General features: G+C 49.2%; 6 protein-coding genes across 6 annotated transcripts; 3 read left to right on the plus strand and 3 right to left on the minus strand.

The window, feature by feature from the left end:
* Positions 1-288: 288 nt before the first annotated feature.
* CCOS01_05384 (uncharacterized protein) lies at positions 289-2,289 on the plus strand (the record flags this gene model as incomplete). The annotated part of the gene is made up of 1 exon (XM_060453564.1): positions 289-2,289. One exon carries the CDS (start codon positions 289-291, stop codon positions 2,287-2,289), a length of 2,001 nt encoding a protein of 666 aa, XP_060315336.1.
* A 121-nt stretch (positions 2,290-2,410) lies between these two features.
* Positions 2,411-3,418, minus strand: CCOS01_05385 (uncharacterized protein; the record flags this gene model as incomplete). Its single annotated transcript, XM_060453565.1, has 5 exons — positions 2,411-2,594; positions 2,646-2,728; positions 2,783-2,986; positions 3,064-3,311; positions 3,364-3,418. 5 exons carry the CDS (start codon positions 3,416-3,418, stop codon positions 2,411-2,413), a joined length of 774 nt encoding a protein of 257 aa, XP_060315337.1.
* A 1,654-nt stretch (positions 3,419-5,072) lies between these two features.
* CCOS01_05386 (AreB protein) lies at positions 5,073-6,476 on the plus strand (the record flags this gene model as incomplete). Its single annotated transcript, XM_060453566.1, has 3 exons — positions 5,073-5,340; positions 5,403-6,382; positions 6,447-6,476. The coding sequence occupies 3 exons, from the start codon at positions 5,073-5,075 to the stop codon at positions 6,474-6,476; spliced, it is 1,278 nt and encodes a 425-aa protein (XP_060315338.1).
* Positions 6,477-7,301: 825 nt separating this feature from the next.
* On the minus strand, positions 7,302-8,766 carry CCOS01_05387 (uncharacterized protein; the record flags this gene model as incomplete). The annotated part of the gene is made up of 3 exons (XM_060453567.1): positions 7,302-8,307; positions 8,365-8,433; positions 8,495-8,766. 3 exons carry the CDS (start codon positions 8,764-8,766, stop codon positions 7,302-7,304), a joined length of 1,347 nt encoding a protein of 448 aa, XP_060315339.1.
* A 518-nt stretch (positions 8,767-9,284) lies between these two features.
* Positions 9,285-12,806, plus strand: CCOS01_05388 (uncharacterized protein; the record flags this gene model as incomplete). Its single annotated transcript, XM_060453568.1, has 11 exons — positions 9,285-9,966; positions 10,342-10,349; positions 10,417-10,540; positions 10,590-10,900; positions 10,960-11,095; positions 11,160-11,293; positions 11,362-11,501; positions 11,552-11,606; positions 11,668-11,933; positions 12,138-12,610; positions 12,694-12,806. 11 exons carry the CDS (start codon positions 9,285-9,287, stop codon positions 12,804-12,806), a joined length of 2,442 nt encoding a protein of 813 aa, XP_060315340.1.
* A 235-nt stretch (positions 12,807-13,041) lies between these two features.
* CCOS01_05389 (uncharacterized protein) lies at positions 13,042-13,431 on the minus strand (the record flags this gene model as incomplete). The annotated part of the gene is made up of 1 exon (XM_060453569.1): positions 13,042-13,431. The coding sequence occupies one exon, from the start codon at positions 13,429-13,431 to the stop codon at positions 13,042-13,044; it is 390 nt and encodes a 129-aa protein (XP_060315341.1).
* Between the last annotated feature and the right edge of the window lie 936 nt (positions 13,432-14,367).

The following is a 14,367-nucleotide window of genomic DNA, read 5'->3' on the forward strand; positions in this document are numbered from 1 at the left end:
AGTTGGGCAGATTTTGACCAGGCAGACTGTCACCTTTTTTTCTGCCTCCGACAAGTCATCAGGATCATGCCGAGTGCCCTCAGTCGACAAGATCAGTACCACATCATCTGAACCTTTTTGAGCGTCTAGAGTCCAAAGTAAAATTGCATGACGCGGATGATGTCCTATCACAAAGTCACGAACGATGAGCCACCACCAGGTGTGACGGGATGGGATCTCTTGTGTGCTTGTAAGAAACGGCGTGGATGGCATAGAAAGCTTACATACGCACAGATCCGGCATGCTGCCATGAACTTGTGCGGCCTCTGCGGCGTGTACAAAACTGTGGTTGAGGCGGTTATTGATGGGCGTCTTCCGGCATTATTCCAGGGAGCACGGAACGAGGGTGAACGAGATCAGATTCTTGACGAACTTGTCGTAGGAAGCATTGGCCTTACAACAGCCAATACGGAGGAGAGCATGGATTTGCTCATCAAAGGAGTCTATGTCCGAGTCTCTCTCTTTATAGACCCCGAAGAACAATCCGTTTTCAGAGTCTCAAGTAATGGGGATGAGGAGGTTGGCTTTCCCAGAGGGACGCAGTTTGGACCGTCAACAGACTCTGATAGGAGCTTTGCGAGGGCGCAACAATGGCTTCGGCAATGTGTGGACCACCATGATTGCGGGAAGGCTCGTGGCTCATTCTATCCACGCAGGCTTCTTGATCTTCGGAGTGACCAAGTTCGACTCGTTGAGACTGTCAAGGCCAGTGATTTTCAGGGGCCATACGTCTGCCTAAGCCACCGTTGGGGCGACGCAAAGTTCTCACGGTTGACAAGCACGACTGAAAACCTACATATGCACATGGAAGGAATCGAATGGGGCGATATTCCAAAGACATTCCGAGATGCCATTGTCATCTGTCGACGTTTAAGTGTGGAGTACCTGTGGATCGATACGTTGTGTATCTTGCAAGACTTCCCCGAAATGTCGGACGAGCAAAAGCGAATAACGGGTGCGGATTTCGCAGCTGAGAACTCGGCCATGGCCCGCATCTATCGGAACTCCTACTTCACCATCTATGCAAGCGTCTCAACAAGTATGGCCAGTGGCATTTTCTCATCCAGGCGTTACGGGAGTCATCAAATCAAGATCGGTGACGCTAATGGCAAGGAGTCGATCCTGCGCATCAGAGAAAGAACGTCACACTTCACACCACCCACAGATCTGGAGACTAGAGGCTGGACATTCCAGGAGTATCTGCTACCTTGCCGAGTTCTAGAATTCGGGCCTTTTGATATCTCTTGGAAGTGCAACCAAATCTATATCTGCGAATGTCTGCACAATACGGGGGCGGCTCACTGGCGCGAGGAGCTAGCTCGACGTACATTGCCGCCTCAGAATGCTGCAGAGGCTGAGGAGTGGTGGGCAGGCATACTTCGGCAGTACACGATGAGGCACCTGGCAAAGGATGAGGATAAATTACCTGCTCTCTCCGGGCTTGCACAACTCTATCACCAACTGACGCACGATACTTACCTGGCGGGCTTATGGCAAGCGTCTCTTCCTCAATGCCTGTTGTGGTTCAACACTGCAAAAGCTGGCACGTATCCGATGAATCTTGGTATAGGTCAAAGAGCTCCAATAGCCCGTGCTCCCTCCTGGTCCTGGGCTTCGCTTGATATCGTTAACGACGCCCAGTGCCGCTTCTGGTGGCCACGAGTATCGCTTTCTACAAATCCTATCATGTACGGAGACGGCGCTTCACCGCGGCCGGTATGCACCGTATACGAAGCTCATTGTCAGCCGATAACGGATGATCCGTTTGGTGAGGTGATGGGGGGCTTCGTTGACCTCGGTGTAATGCTCATTTCGGCGAGGGTCGGCACCAAGCCTCAAGGGAATGACTGCTTTAGCACGGATGGCGATGTGGCTTGGACACTGGATTATGTCGAAGACGGCACAGATGTTCACGTATGTCTAGCTGACTGCAGCTTGGATGATGACAGTCTGCAAATTGGAGACGATGTATTTTGCGCGCCAATCGTGGAAACACTTTCGGAATCAGAATCAGACAGAGGCTGTTTGGTGCTGAAGCGCATGCTAGAAGGATCGGAATTCAGACGCATAGGCTTTGCCGTCTTGCGCAAGCCGAACCCAAGCTGGGATCGGGTGAATGGCCCACTTAGAATGCACAGGGGATGGGGATACAAAGAGCCTGATCTAACGACTCCAGAATATGCCGAGAAGGTTAAGAGTTATGCCCTGCCGTACAACTCAAATGTACTGTGCCGTATTAGAATTATTTGAGTTAGCTGAGAAAGCTGACAGGTTCATGATGACCTCTTAATCGCGGATGTTGTAATGTTTCAAGCCACCTATCTGCACTTGGGAAGACTCTGTGGCCAACATAGTCCAAGTTCATGTTCATTCAAATAGCTCTGCCACCATCGACCTCCAAGTTGACACCAGTGATGAACTTGCTCTCGTCCGAAACCAAGAATACAGAGGCGTCTACCACGTCTTCAATCTCACCCAATCTTTGCAAGGGGACGTTTCCAATGAACTTCTGACGATTTTCCGGTGTGTCCTTCATACCAATGAAGGATTCGAATCTACGCATGTGGATGAGCAATAACCAGATGGCTCGGAGGAATTCAACTTACAGGCCAGTTCCGGTCAAAAGAGGACAGATGGAATTCACGCGAATCTTATGGGCACCGTACTCAGCCGCCAATCCCTTGGTTGCCTGCATTCTGGTTAGCCAAGTGTCGTTTATCTATATCAGTCACTCTCCACTTACGTTGCAGACGGCTCCCTTGGAGGCATTGTACCACACAAGACCTGGCCGGGGGCGCAGAGCTCCAATCGAGGAGATGTTGAGCATCACGCCTCCTTCCCCTTGCTTGATGACTCGCGGCATGAACGCCGCGGTACCGAGGAAGATGCCCTTCACGTTGACATTGAAGACCTTGTCAAACTCGCTCTCTGTTACCTCAGCCGTAGGCTGTGGCAGTGGGAAGTCAGCGTATCATTCCCTACGAGTCATAACCGTTTAGTTTATAGATGTGCGGAAATTCTGACCTTGTTCCTGTAAGTCGTGCCGGCGTTATTCACAAGACAGTCGATTCGGCCGTAGCGCGATTGCGCGGCATCCATCAACTTCTCCCAGTCCTCAGCATTTGTGACGTCTGCTTTGAAGAACGATATCGAATCGGGAGCGCTTTGCGCTACTCTTTGTCCGTCGCTCTCATTGATGTCGGTAATGAGAACTTTAGCTCCTTCTTGGGCGAATTTGTTGGCAATACCCTCGCCGAAGCCATGCCCTCCGCCTAGAAAATGTCAGAAAGCCCAGGATACGACTGGAAGTGAAGGTTGTTCTACCTGTGATGATGACGACCTTTCCAGCTAGTCTCGATCCTGTCTTGGTGTCACTCATGTTGATTGCTTCTTCGCCTCAGACGTCCAGATATTGATACAAATTTTGGTGTAGTTGATCAAGATGGTTTGTTGATATTTGCTAAATACAAATATCTTTTTAATATGTCACAATTATAACCCCTCATTTAAATAACTGTAGAGGTTGTACAGCGCATAGCGTTCATACTGAGACCGCGACAAAGCACATTGCATCATAAGAAGGCGGGGAGGTGCGGGGGCTAGGACGCCGGGCAACGAATTCCGTGTGCCGCCACGGCACGGTCCGGCGAAACCCTTTACGGCTCGGTTATACAACTCATTTTCCGTGGTTTTTCTTTTTCGAATTGAATAGGCGAATGTCAACAACATAAAGAGCGCTCGATAGATGCATGTTGTCTTACTCGGGTCTTTGTTGCCAATGCAGTATGCGACAACACAGCACACCTCCATGTCGAATGGACATCAGCTCGTTACCACAGATGTTGTGAGGTTCAGCAACAAATCCACGAGTGATTTTAGACGCCAAAACTCAAGTCTTTCCAGGTCATTCACGATAGTCCGCGACCCTGCACTTGGGATTCATCTACCTTACTCCAGAGCCTCTTGAGTAATCGTCACTCTGTGTTAATTACATGTATCTGAGGCCATTGTGCGCCGTTTTTATGAAGTCAGTGAGAGAATGAAGTTCCTGAGAGCGGCTTTCTGTACCAATCAAAGTAAGATTGGAGCGATGCCTACGTGTAGATAAGGCAAGAGTTGAATGCTCAAGTTATGTGGCTCTCAGAAACTTACCAAACTTCTTAACACTTGCTGCTTACCAAATTCAAACTGCGGGGGATTGGGGAGTCGGCTCTCGTTTTTGATGGAAGTGCTCGTCCATTATGACGCGACTGCCACCACTCCTGGATTGAGATTCAAAAGCTTACTAGTGCTAGATATCAAGGATTGAAGTCGGTTGCCTAGATCAGAAAATAAGTAAATTTGCACTAGGCAACCAAATTGGTCTTCAAAAGTAAAACTTCTGACAACTTGTTGCAGTATCATTGCAGTAATGAGGTAGCATATGTCAAACTAACCGAGTCAGGTTTCCAAAACCCAATCTTGATGTCACTCCCGAACCCAACTTCCGAACGGGAAGACGCAGGGGATTGCTGTTCGTCCTAACACATACGCGTTCTAGAAAGGTTTTGCGCTGCCTCACTCAGTCTTCAAAGAAAAGCGTGGGGTCTCATCCCATGATCCCCAAAGTTTCATCTTCCCTGCCAGCGAAACCACATCCATTGACTTCACTACTCCTCAACACCCCACACGACTAACTCCAGCCCCAATATACCCCGCATGGAGCTAGGCATTTGGAAAGATAAGCGACTCCTGGTCGGGGATTGCCCTGTCTATAAGTCCCGACTACAACAACCGTTCCGCCAAGATGGCTGCGCGGGCCAACCGGTCAACTCTGCGGGGTGCTGCTAAGCTGAACTCTGTCCGAGGTGTGTTCGGCATCAGGTTTTGGGAGGGTAGGGAATGCGGCAGATGTCAATCCCCATACTTGCGGGCGTTGATTTCCCGCAGGCGCTTTTCGGAGTGTGCTTAAATACCGAGTCCGTCTAATATCTCGACAATTGAGGACACCATTCAGTTTCTCACCAATTTATTATTCTCAACCACCAAAGACGATGGCTACTATTCAACAAACACCTATGCTGGGGGTGACCCCAGGCATGACTCAAGGTCTAAAGTCTTCGACCGAGCATGTTGAGCATGTCGAGCGCGTGGAAGATAAAGCTTCTTTGATCCAAAAGACAAGTTTGCTTGGGTTGAAAAATATTGAGACAGAAGCATATGTGGTGGACAAGTTGAACGCTGACTTTGAGCTGGTTCCTATCATTCTTGATGAGATTCGACCAAATGAGGTTCTTGTTGAGATGAAGTACAGTGGAGTGTGTATGTCAAATTCAACGATAACCTGGGAACATCTCATGCATCAGTCATTGACAGTATCACAGGCCATACCGATATAGTAACACAACAGGGAGGTCTTCCCTTCGTTGAGTTTCCTGCCATTTTCGGTCACGAAGGAGCTGGTGTAGTCCGCGACATTGGAAGAGACGTCAAGATCAAAGACCTAGCAATTGGTGACGCAGTTCTCCTCTCATTCAATCATTGTGGATCATGCAAGACCTGTACGAGCGGTCATTCTGCACTCTGCCCAGAATCGTCAATGATCAACATCAATTCTGTACGGGTAAGCGACCGCAGCACACCAGCTCGGCTGGCTTCCGATGGCCGTGCTGTCCGGAGTCAATTCTTCGGGCAGTCCTCATTCTGCAAAATGTCTGTTGTCAACGAGAAATCAGTGGTCCGGTGCCCACCGTCGGCGGTCGAGCACATGGGTGTCTATGCCCCACTCGGATGCGGACTCCAGACCGGCGCCGGAACGGTCATGAACGTCGTCAAGCCGGGCAAAGAAGACTCCATTATCATTTTCGGACTCGGAAGTGTGGGTCTTGCGGCGTTGATGGCGGCACGCTACCTCGAAACCGGGCAGATTATTGCCGTCGATATTGTTCCCGAACGCCTCGTGCTTGCAAAGGAGCTTGGAGCCACACACACAATCAACTCGAGGGAATGCAGCGATGTAGTCCAGGAGATCAAGAAAATCAGCAACGGGGGTCCAACATTCGCTGTAGAATGCACTGGAATCTTGAAGGTCATTGAAGACATGATTGCTTGCATCGGTCCCCTGGGTACAGCTGTCCAAGTTGGGGTACCGCCCCCAGGAGCCACAATCAAGCTCGACCCGCAAGAGTTCCTGATTGGGAACAAGAAATATGTTGGCATAATTGAGGGAGACGCGGTTCCTGCAGAGTTCATTCCCAGATTGATCTCCATGCACCAAGAAGGCAGATTCCCCATCGACAAGTTAGCTGGGTTTTACCCAGCATCACAGTTGAACCATGCCATACAAGAAATGGCTGCCGGAAAAGTAAGTTGTCATAGCTTCCGTCCAATTTCTTCGTCTTCTTCGAAAGCTAACCAAGTTTAAAAAGGTCATCAAGCCAGTGATTCAATGGATTTAGCCCAGCATCCCGTGGCCAGGTAGACAAAGCGATGGGCCTGGCTGGACAGAGGCCTCGAACAAATGATCGTCAGCGGGGTACATATTTTTGGTATAGAGATACATCTGTCGACTCGTTCTAGATCTGATTTCACGGCATACTTCCGCGTGGTCCCGCGGTCAGCAAGCTATTATGAAAGCGGTAGGCTGGCTGGCTTGTCGATCCTATCTCCACTGATTCAAGTCTTGGTTCGAAGCACGCCAAGGCAGTTGTTGATCATTCTTCGAGAGACTGGTCACGCCTAAGAAATAAAAATGTGTGTTTAAACCAAGCGTCATCTGCAACTCAATTCGGCCCCAATTGCCTGGAAAAGAGATCGCGCCGTGTCTCATCAAATCGTTCAACGCCACCAAAAGCCTCCTAGTACTACAAGAATGCGTCTCACTTCAGCCCTGCCACCGGAAGATTAGACCACACTGCAAACGGCTTTCACCCGCATGTATCACCGCATTGCCCAAGCCCATGTAAGATGACTGTCTCACTTGGCCTCTTAGAGCAGCTATCGCTCGAGTGAGCCATGTACACTGCGGCGGGATCGGTCCGGTCCCGCACTGGAGAAGCCGTTTCTCGACTGCCGGGAGTTAGTGTGCTGGTTTCCACAGGAACTTGCTGTTCCTCTCTCATTGCGTCTAGCTGCAAAAAAAATCTCGGAAACCTATCGCGTGCCTCTATGGACGTTGGCAGAGTCACAGGATTTGTTGGTAGGCAATAAGCAAAGCAGTCAAATTAACCAGCTAATCACATGCTTCCCCCAAGCTATCTCTATGATGATACCGATGCCCACCATTACTTAGTAGTGATCAATTTTGAAGGCGCCGAGTGAACTGTCAGCGGCAGTGGCCGACTGGGTCCCTCGTCGTCTGAACCCCAGAAGTTCAACTTGGCAATGGCCAGGTTTGTCTTCTCCTTCATATCATCACCATACACCCACAAATGCTTCATCTTCCTCGTAGAGTTCTTGAGGTGTTCTACCGCCTTATTCTGAAGGATAGGGGCCGTCTGTAATGGAGAAACCCAACCTGTTTCGTCTGTCGGATCATGATGCAGACAAGCTGCCAGCACTATCGATTTGAGTGAGTCTCGGCTGCTGAAGTCTCCTGCCAGACTTTCCCATCTCTGGGCAGCAAGATCCTCGGCCTTGATGGATGATGTGGGACTGCGCGCGGCCACCCAAACTGGCAACTGGCATTCCAAACCCCATCGGTCTTCCTCAGAATCCACGTCCCACCCACGAAAGATGACAGCCTTTCCGCGAACATCGCGAAGAAGAGGCCATTGTTTGCCTGTGTACAAGAGATTTTCTTTCTTCATATCCCTCTTGAAGTCTCTGTTGAAGTTCTTCGGCAGATCGTCGTAATTGATGCTGTAACCCTCGGACCAATGCTTGTCGGCGTCATACGTTGCGGAGGCGGATGAGAAACTGAGCATGATCATGACGGTTTCATTCTTATTGTCTTTCAAGAAGTCCCTGACATCATCAAGTACGTCTTCGAGCTGCTTTTCAAGGACCAGAGGGCCGTGCCGTAGTCTGCGTTCTCCGTCACATCGTAGGTCGAGCAGCCGAACGCCGTTTTGAAGTTGAGTGCGAATACTGTCTTTGTGGCACTTGTGCATGCCGAGTAACTGTAACCTCAGCTTCTTATCGCTGATTTCTGGCTCGACGTCGATGTTCGCGACATCGTTGATCCAATAGGTTGAGGCACTGCTACAACGAGTTCCCGGTAAGCTCAAATCCTTTACACACATGTCGTCGGGGAGGTGCTTCATCCAAGATTTGGCACAGAAATCGGTTCTGTCAGCATGTTAGATTGGGAAATGTCATGCCTTGACTCATGACTACTATGCTCACTTGGGCTGCATGACACATTGCCGCTTCTCAAAGTCAAAATTGGCTGTCGAGCCAACGTAATCCCGATAACTATGAATGGTCAGCTAGTGCCGGAGTTCGTGACTCGGGCAAAGTGAACTCTGGAACTCACTCGGTTGCTTTCATGTACTTGTTGCGGTATCGAAAGGCCCCCTCAATGACAATGTAGTACTCGAAATGGCGCGTGTCTGTAGTAAGGCCCAAAAGATTACTGAATTGAATAAGTTCAACTCCCTTGCGAACCCATCGCGTTCCGGGCAGAAGCTTGAGTGATCCTCCAGCAGAAGCCCAGATTACGACATGATATTCAGGGTACTGCGCCTGCAGAACCTGCAGTCTGTTCTGAACAGGGTTTTTGGCGCTTGTCGGAAGTCCCACTGCCATGGTTGGATTGTTGATTTGTTGCGAATTGAAGATCAACGGAAATGCTTTCGCAACTGAAAAATGAATCATGCCTTGAGCCCCGAGACAGAATTATATAGATGCTCACGGCATTTCCCCCTGCACTGCTTCAGATGCGTGTTTTTCATGTCAGACTAGCCTGGCTGATAGGTGACAAAAGTCCGGGGTAAGACAACCTGCATTCGTCCAGTTAGGCTGAATACGCCAAGAAACCAACCCATCTCTCGCACCATGCGGCTGAGCCGTAGTGAGACAAACGAAAGCCATAATTCTATCCAGGCCGTTTCCGGTGTGAGTTACTCGTGGTTCCGGCAGGTACGCACGCGACCATAGAAACGATGGTGAGTACCCAATGCTGGAGCCTGGAGCGTGGACGTACTTGACTAGAACGATGACTACGCCCCTGATACAAAATAGAGACTACGACGTTATCATGGACCTGAAGCTCTATCATATGGACCAGCCGCCTCCTTTCAACTTCTGCACCACACTTACTTGTCATGGAAAGTGCTTACAACAGCCCCCCGTCGACACCCGGCGCCAATACTTTCAACGGTGCTACAAAAAGCCCGGGTGACTCGGACACGATTTTGACATTTCAACGCATAGACAAAGCAACACCTACGTCATCTTCTGGGGCGAAGGCTAATGCCACGTCTTTTCCAGTGACGGGAAGTCCTGCGGGAACCATCGGGTTCGCCGTGCTATTGAAGAAATGCGGCTTCAACGCCAACGCCAACGTTGGGATGCACGGTATCACCATGGCTAAGATCAAAGAGGGGATGATTGCAATTGGTCTGGCCAAGGAGTTTGACATATGGAGTTCTCCGTCATCTATGCTCCTCGACTATGACCTTACTCTTTTGGAATACGTGGGGCAGGTATCGAAGCTTACGAAAAGTCCCCAGTCGGATGTGAGAATTTACTACGGTCTGAAGAAGGATCACAACGCGCAGACAGTACAGGACATCTACAAGACTGGAGATTTCATCATCAGGATCGTCCAAATCAAGAATGATAAGTCGCAGGCGATTCAGGCTCTCAGAGTGATGAAGTCGCCTCCAGAAGATGCACGTGCAGGCGGCCACATCATTGATATCCAGGACCTAGGCTCTCGGACACTCTGGGACTTGAGAGACGGAATTAGCGCAATGCAAGTCTACCATGTTCTTGACTCACTCTGTATTTCCACTTCTAACACCACAACATGAAGGTCGCAACTAAAAGATAAACATCATTTTTGCCTGCCGGATGAAACCCCTCTTTCGGATAAAACCAGATTCGACGACTACATCAAGATGCTTGTAAGTTTGAGCCCTTTCAATTTCACCATTTGAACACCCAGACTGAACCAACAAATCAAGGATGAGACATGTCCATATGAGAGTAGCGTCCCATCGATCAACCTCAGGTTTAAAGACGCTTCATCTTGTTTCGATGAAGATCAGCCAAAGACAGTTTTGACAGCTTTGGGTAGCAATAAAGCAGTTCAAAAGGCTGAGGTACGAAACCATGGATCTGGATCTTGACTGATTGACTGACACAGTTTCGCCACAGACCTCCAGGTTAGAGTGATCCGTTTAAACACATTTTACGTCAACTTTGATTCACGATTGATACCTAACCGTCAAGTCCAGTATCTCACCGTCATCACTTGATGAGTTGCAGTGGGAACTCGTCATGAAGAACTGCCAAGTCATGCACGGCTGGTATATTGATCCGGTCAGCACTGAGATCAAAATGGCACCAAAACCGGGTTCGTTGTTGATATTTGACAATACGAGCTTCTACTGATATTCGTATAGCATTCCGTCTCAAGTCAGGATTGAATCTTGACTACAGCCCAGATAGCACAGTCTCCACTGCAGAGGTTGAGATCGCCATTCCCAATTACGGGGTCACGGACGGTTCAAAAATTGATGTCGTCACTACTGAGAGCGGAATCAAGCACTCTCTTGTTCGCAATAGCTTTGACAAGGCTTCTATGGATAATAAAATCGCCCTCGGTTACTCAGGAATCGGTATCAACGTGGCTAGCGGAAAGTCCTTCGACTCCCAAGGTGAGCAGTCGTCAGGGAGCAACAGGTCCATCAAGAGCATGATCGGTATATACAAGGTAGGCAACGCGCTACCAGAACTAAGTTACTTGGCTTCACATCGCTTATAACCGCCTAGCTTCCCCGAGCTACTTTGTTTCTTAACGCGGATGATCTCGTTCCGACCAAAGCATTCACAGATGGCATTGAAAAGATCAAGGAGCTAGGTGAGGGAGCGGACGAGACAGACGTTCGCAAATTTTACGAAAGATTTGGTACGTGATGGCCCCATGATACAGCTTCCTTCTCATACAAGACGAAATTGTTGAAACCTTATAGGACAATTTTTCTGCCACGAGGTCATTCTCGGGGGAATGTTGCTTTCGACAAAAGCTCTGGTTGGCAACGAATCCCAGGACGAAGAAAAAAGCCGGTGTTCCTTTAAGCACGCTATCGGGATGTCTGTCTCCTCTGTATGCATCCTGCCTGAAACGACTTTACGCCTCTATTAAGTACCGTAAAAACTGACGAGTAGTCACAGCCTGTGGAAGTCATCATTGGGGCGGAGTCAAAGAAAGAAATCGCATCAAGTGCCGATCAGAGCATTGTTCGCAGCTATAAAGATAGCGACGACAGTGTGGTATTCGAAGCAGTTGGTGGAAATACCATCTTGGCTTCCAAGTACGAGCCCTTGGCTCCAAAACTCCGTGTGTGATCTGACGTTATCACAGCCCACAACAATGGTGCGCAACAGTTGGAGATTACAACAATTGGAGAGTTATCGGGGTAAGAATACTACATGCAGTTAAGTTGATGGTGATTTAATTACTGCCTAACGTTTTGATAGAGACAAGAGATGAAGTTGATCCTCGACTCATTCGAAGATAGTGGAGATAATAAGCTCCAAGATGTCGTCGACTTGTTCACTAAAGCATCTCAACTTACTGTCTCGAAGTTCATTGACATTCCAAAGTCAGCAAAAATCATTGCGCAATTTCGATTCAAGACGAAGAGTACGAATGCGGACAAAACACACTACCTTCGTCATGACATCTACAAACTCATTGACTTTGGACCTCGATCTGCGAGCGAGCAGAGAATTATGCCACAGAAGTAAGTTGCCATCCCGGACCATGCATGTAATTTAGGAACATAAACTCACTTAAGTTATATCGCAAGATTTCAGGGGCCGCGAGTCGAACCATACGACCCTTCATGGAAAGATCAAGATGGTCTTTGGACCATAGCTCCAGTGGTGGGAGCTGGGCTATGTTGCCATGTGAGTCAAGGGCGATCGCAATTAGTCGATGGCTCTAGGGTCACTATCCGCTCGGGGCGTGATTCGCAAACCGCCTGGTATCTCTCCGTCCTCAGAACTTCGGCGGGAATCTTCGTTCCCTGTATCACGACCTCGAAACACTTTGTATGGAGAGTCCGAGAAGTTCTGCGGCCCAACACCAAGAGCACCATTGCTCAAGAGCCGTCACCCGACAAACCGCTCAGACACGATGCGGTTCTATGCTTGACTTATGACTTTGAGGACAACCCCCGAGGCTACCGAGACTTCAAAGACGATGATCGCGGCTTCCGGAATGTAGAGTATCCGGACAAAGACACCACCCAGTTGGTGCTCGTTGAATCACGTAACAGAACGGATATATGGCCGGATCGCAGAGTTCTTCTTCTTGCCGACGGGGAACCCTTTTTTACAGAATCTACTGCCAAAGTCGCGGACTTGAATGATTCCGAGATCTCTGTGAAAATTGCAAAGTTCAACATTGACGTCCGTGGTAAGTTGCCTTTTATTTTGTTGCTTCTAATCACTTGGGAGATTTGGATGGCTGAGTTGCACACACTTACCTGTGCGGCATAGACCAAATGGATGACGACTATGATATCTTGCAAAAAGATGGCGATTTCATCACGGCGAGACACGAGGAGCAGCAGAAGAAGTTGAAGACCAGAGATGAGGGGTCCTCGGGGTAGTCTTCGCCTAAAGTACTAAGGTAGTATGGATCAACTTGAATTCGAGTATGACTTCTTTGGTCCCTCCATCATGCAATAAAAGCACCCAATACCAAAATCACCCAAGCCCTCAAAGTTGCCCCCCGGCCATTTCATATCTTGCCTCTTTGTTCGCATGCTACAATCCGGGCCACTTGAAATAACATCAGCATCAACTCACACTCGCAAGAGAGGCAGAATCAAGAGGCTCAAAAACTCACAAGAAGAACTTGCATGTCGCGCCTTCACCTGGGCGAGCGGACTTGACTTTGCCACCCCAGTTCCAGTTCGGGTACGTCTCCAGGCCATCTCGGAAACAGGCCCACCAGCAGTCACCTTCCCAATCCTTTTCGGTACAGAGATGAACGGAGACGCAAGGTTGTTGCTCCCGCCTTTCTATAGCTGCTTCGAGGGGACCTATATGGGTTCCATCTGTCGGACGTTCGGAGACGTGGGTGGTCGGTGATGGGGGTAGGAGATTATTCCAGTGCTCCTGCTCTAGTTGATAAGCACGCGTAGGATTGATTATAGTCGACATGGAGGCATCAGCTGCAGCGATCATGCAATTGAAGACAATGGCGTAGATGTATGGATTGAGGGCCAACATGGTGTTGATGGTGAATGGCCCAGAAAGGAGTGGCCTAGGATCACTTGGTGCAATGTAGCGGGGAGATCAAGAACTCAAGACGACACTTACCGGCGCCACGACGTAGTTTTATTCTGGTTTTCTGATCATCTAGGGCCTCTACTGCATGGCACATTACATGTTTGGTGTCTTTGATTGTTGACAGGAGCTCTAAAGAAACATCCCTCGATGTTGTAAATGCCCAAAAATGACACAAAGAGATGAAGTGGTCTGGCAGTCCCTTGGAGTCGCACGTGGATTTGAGAACGGCAAACTTCACATCAGGGATGCCTCTGGCTTTGGGAGCATCGCTCCACGAGCTGTAAGGGAGTGCTGGGCGATTTCGAATTCGGACAGCAAGCTCCAATGGGATTTGGGGGCTCACTGGCATCAATGTGCTTGGGAATCAATGCGCAGACATCCCTTTCCGCTACTGTTTTATCTTCGCAGCGATCTGAGTATCATGGCAGACCAAAATTTGAAGCAAGATTTACCTCTGCCTAGATCCTTCAACTCGGCTTCCACACTGCCTCTAAACTGCCATCTCGGGCCGTGTGCGCAAATATCGCGAGGCACTCGGCTTCGAAAGTTGCACTTTCGCATTCCCCCGAAGCTTACTCCTCAAAATAGCTTCATCTGAGACCATTGGTCTTTTCTTTCCCACCAACCCAATCCGATGACCCTCCATCGTGGATCGTTGTCTCAAAGAAAACATCTGGATACGAAGTTTCCCCCAAACCACAGGGCCAAGGTTGAATCTCTTAGGTCATGCCGATGCAAGCTCAGCCAAACCGAAATCGAGCCGTGCCACCACCTCCAAATAAGCCATCAAGCCACCACGATGCAGAGCCCACGATATTCTGATAGGACGCCTCTTTCTCACTTCAACAGCGCTGATTGGTCGTGAGAGTTCCAGCT

Source organism: Colletotrichum costaricense, assembly GCF_030867565.1.
Source record: "Colletotrichum costaricense strain IMI 309622 chromosome Unknown Scaffold_5.1, whole genome shotgun sequence".
NCBI lineage: Eukaryota > Fungi > Ascomycota > Sordariomycetes > Glomerellales > Glomerellaceae > Colletotrichum > Colletotrichum costaricense.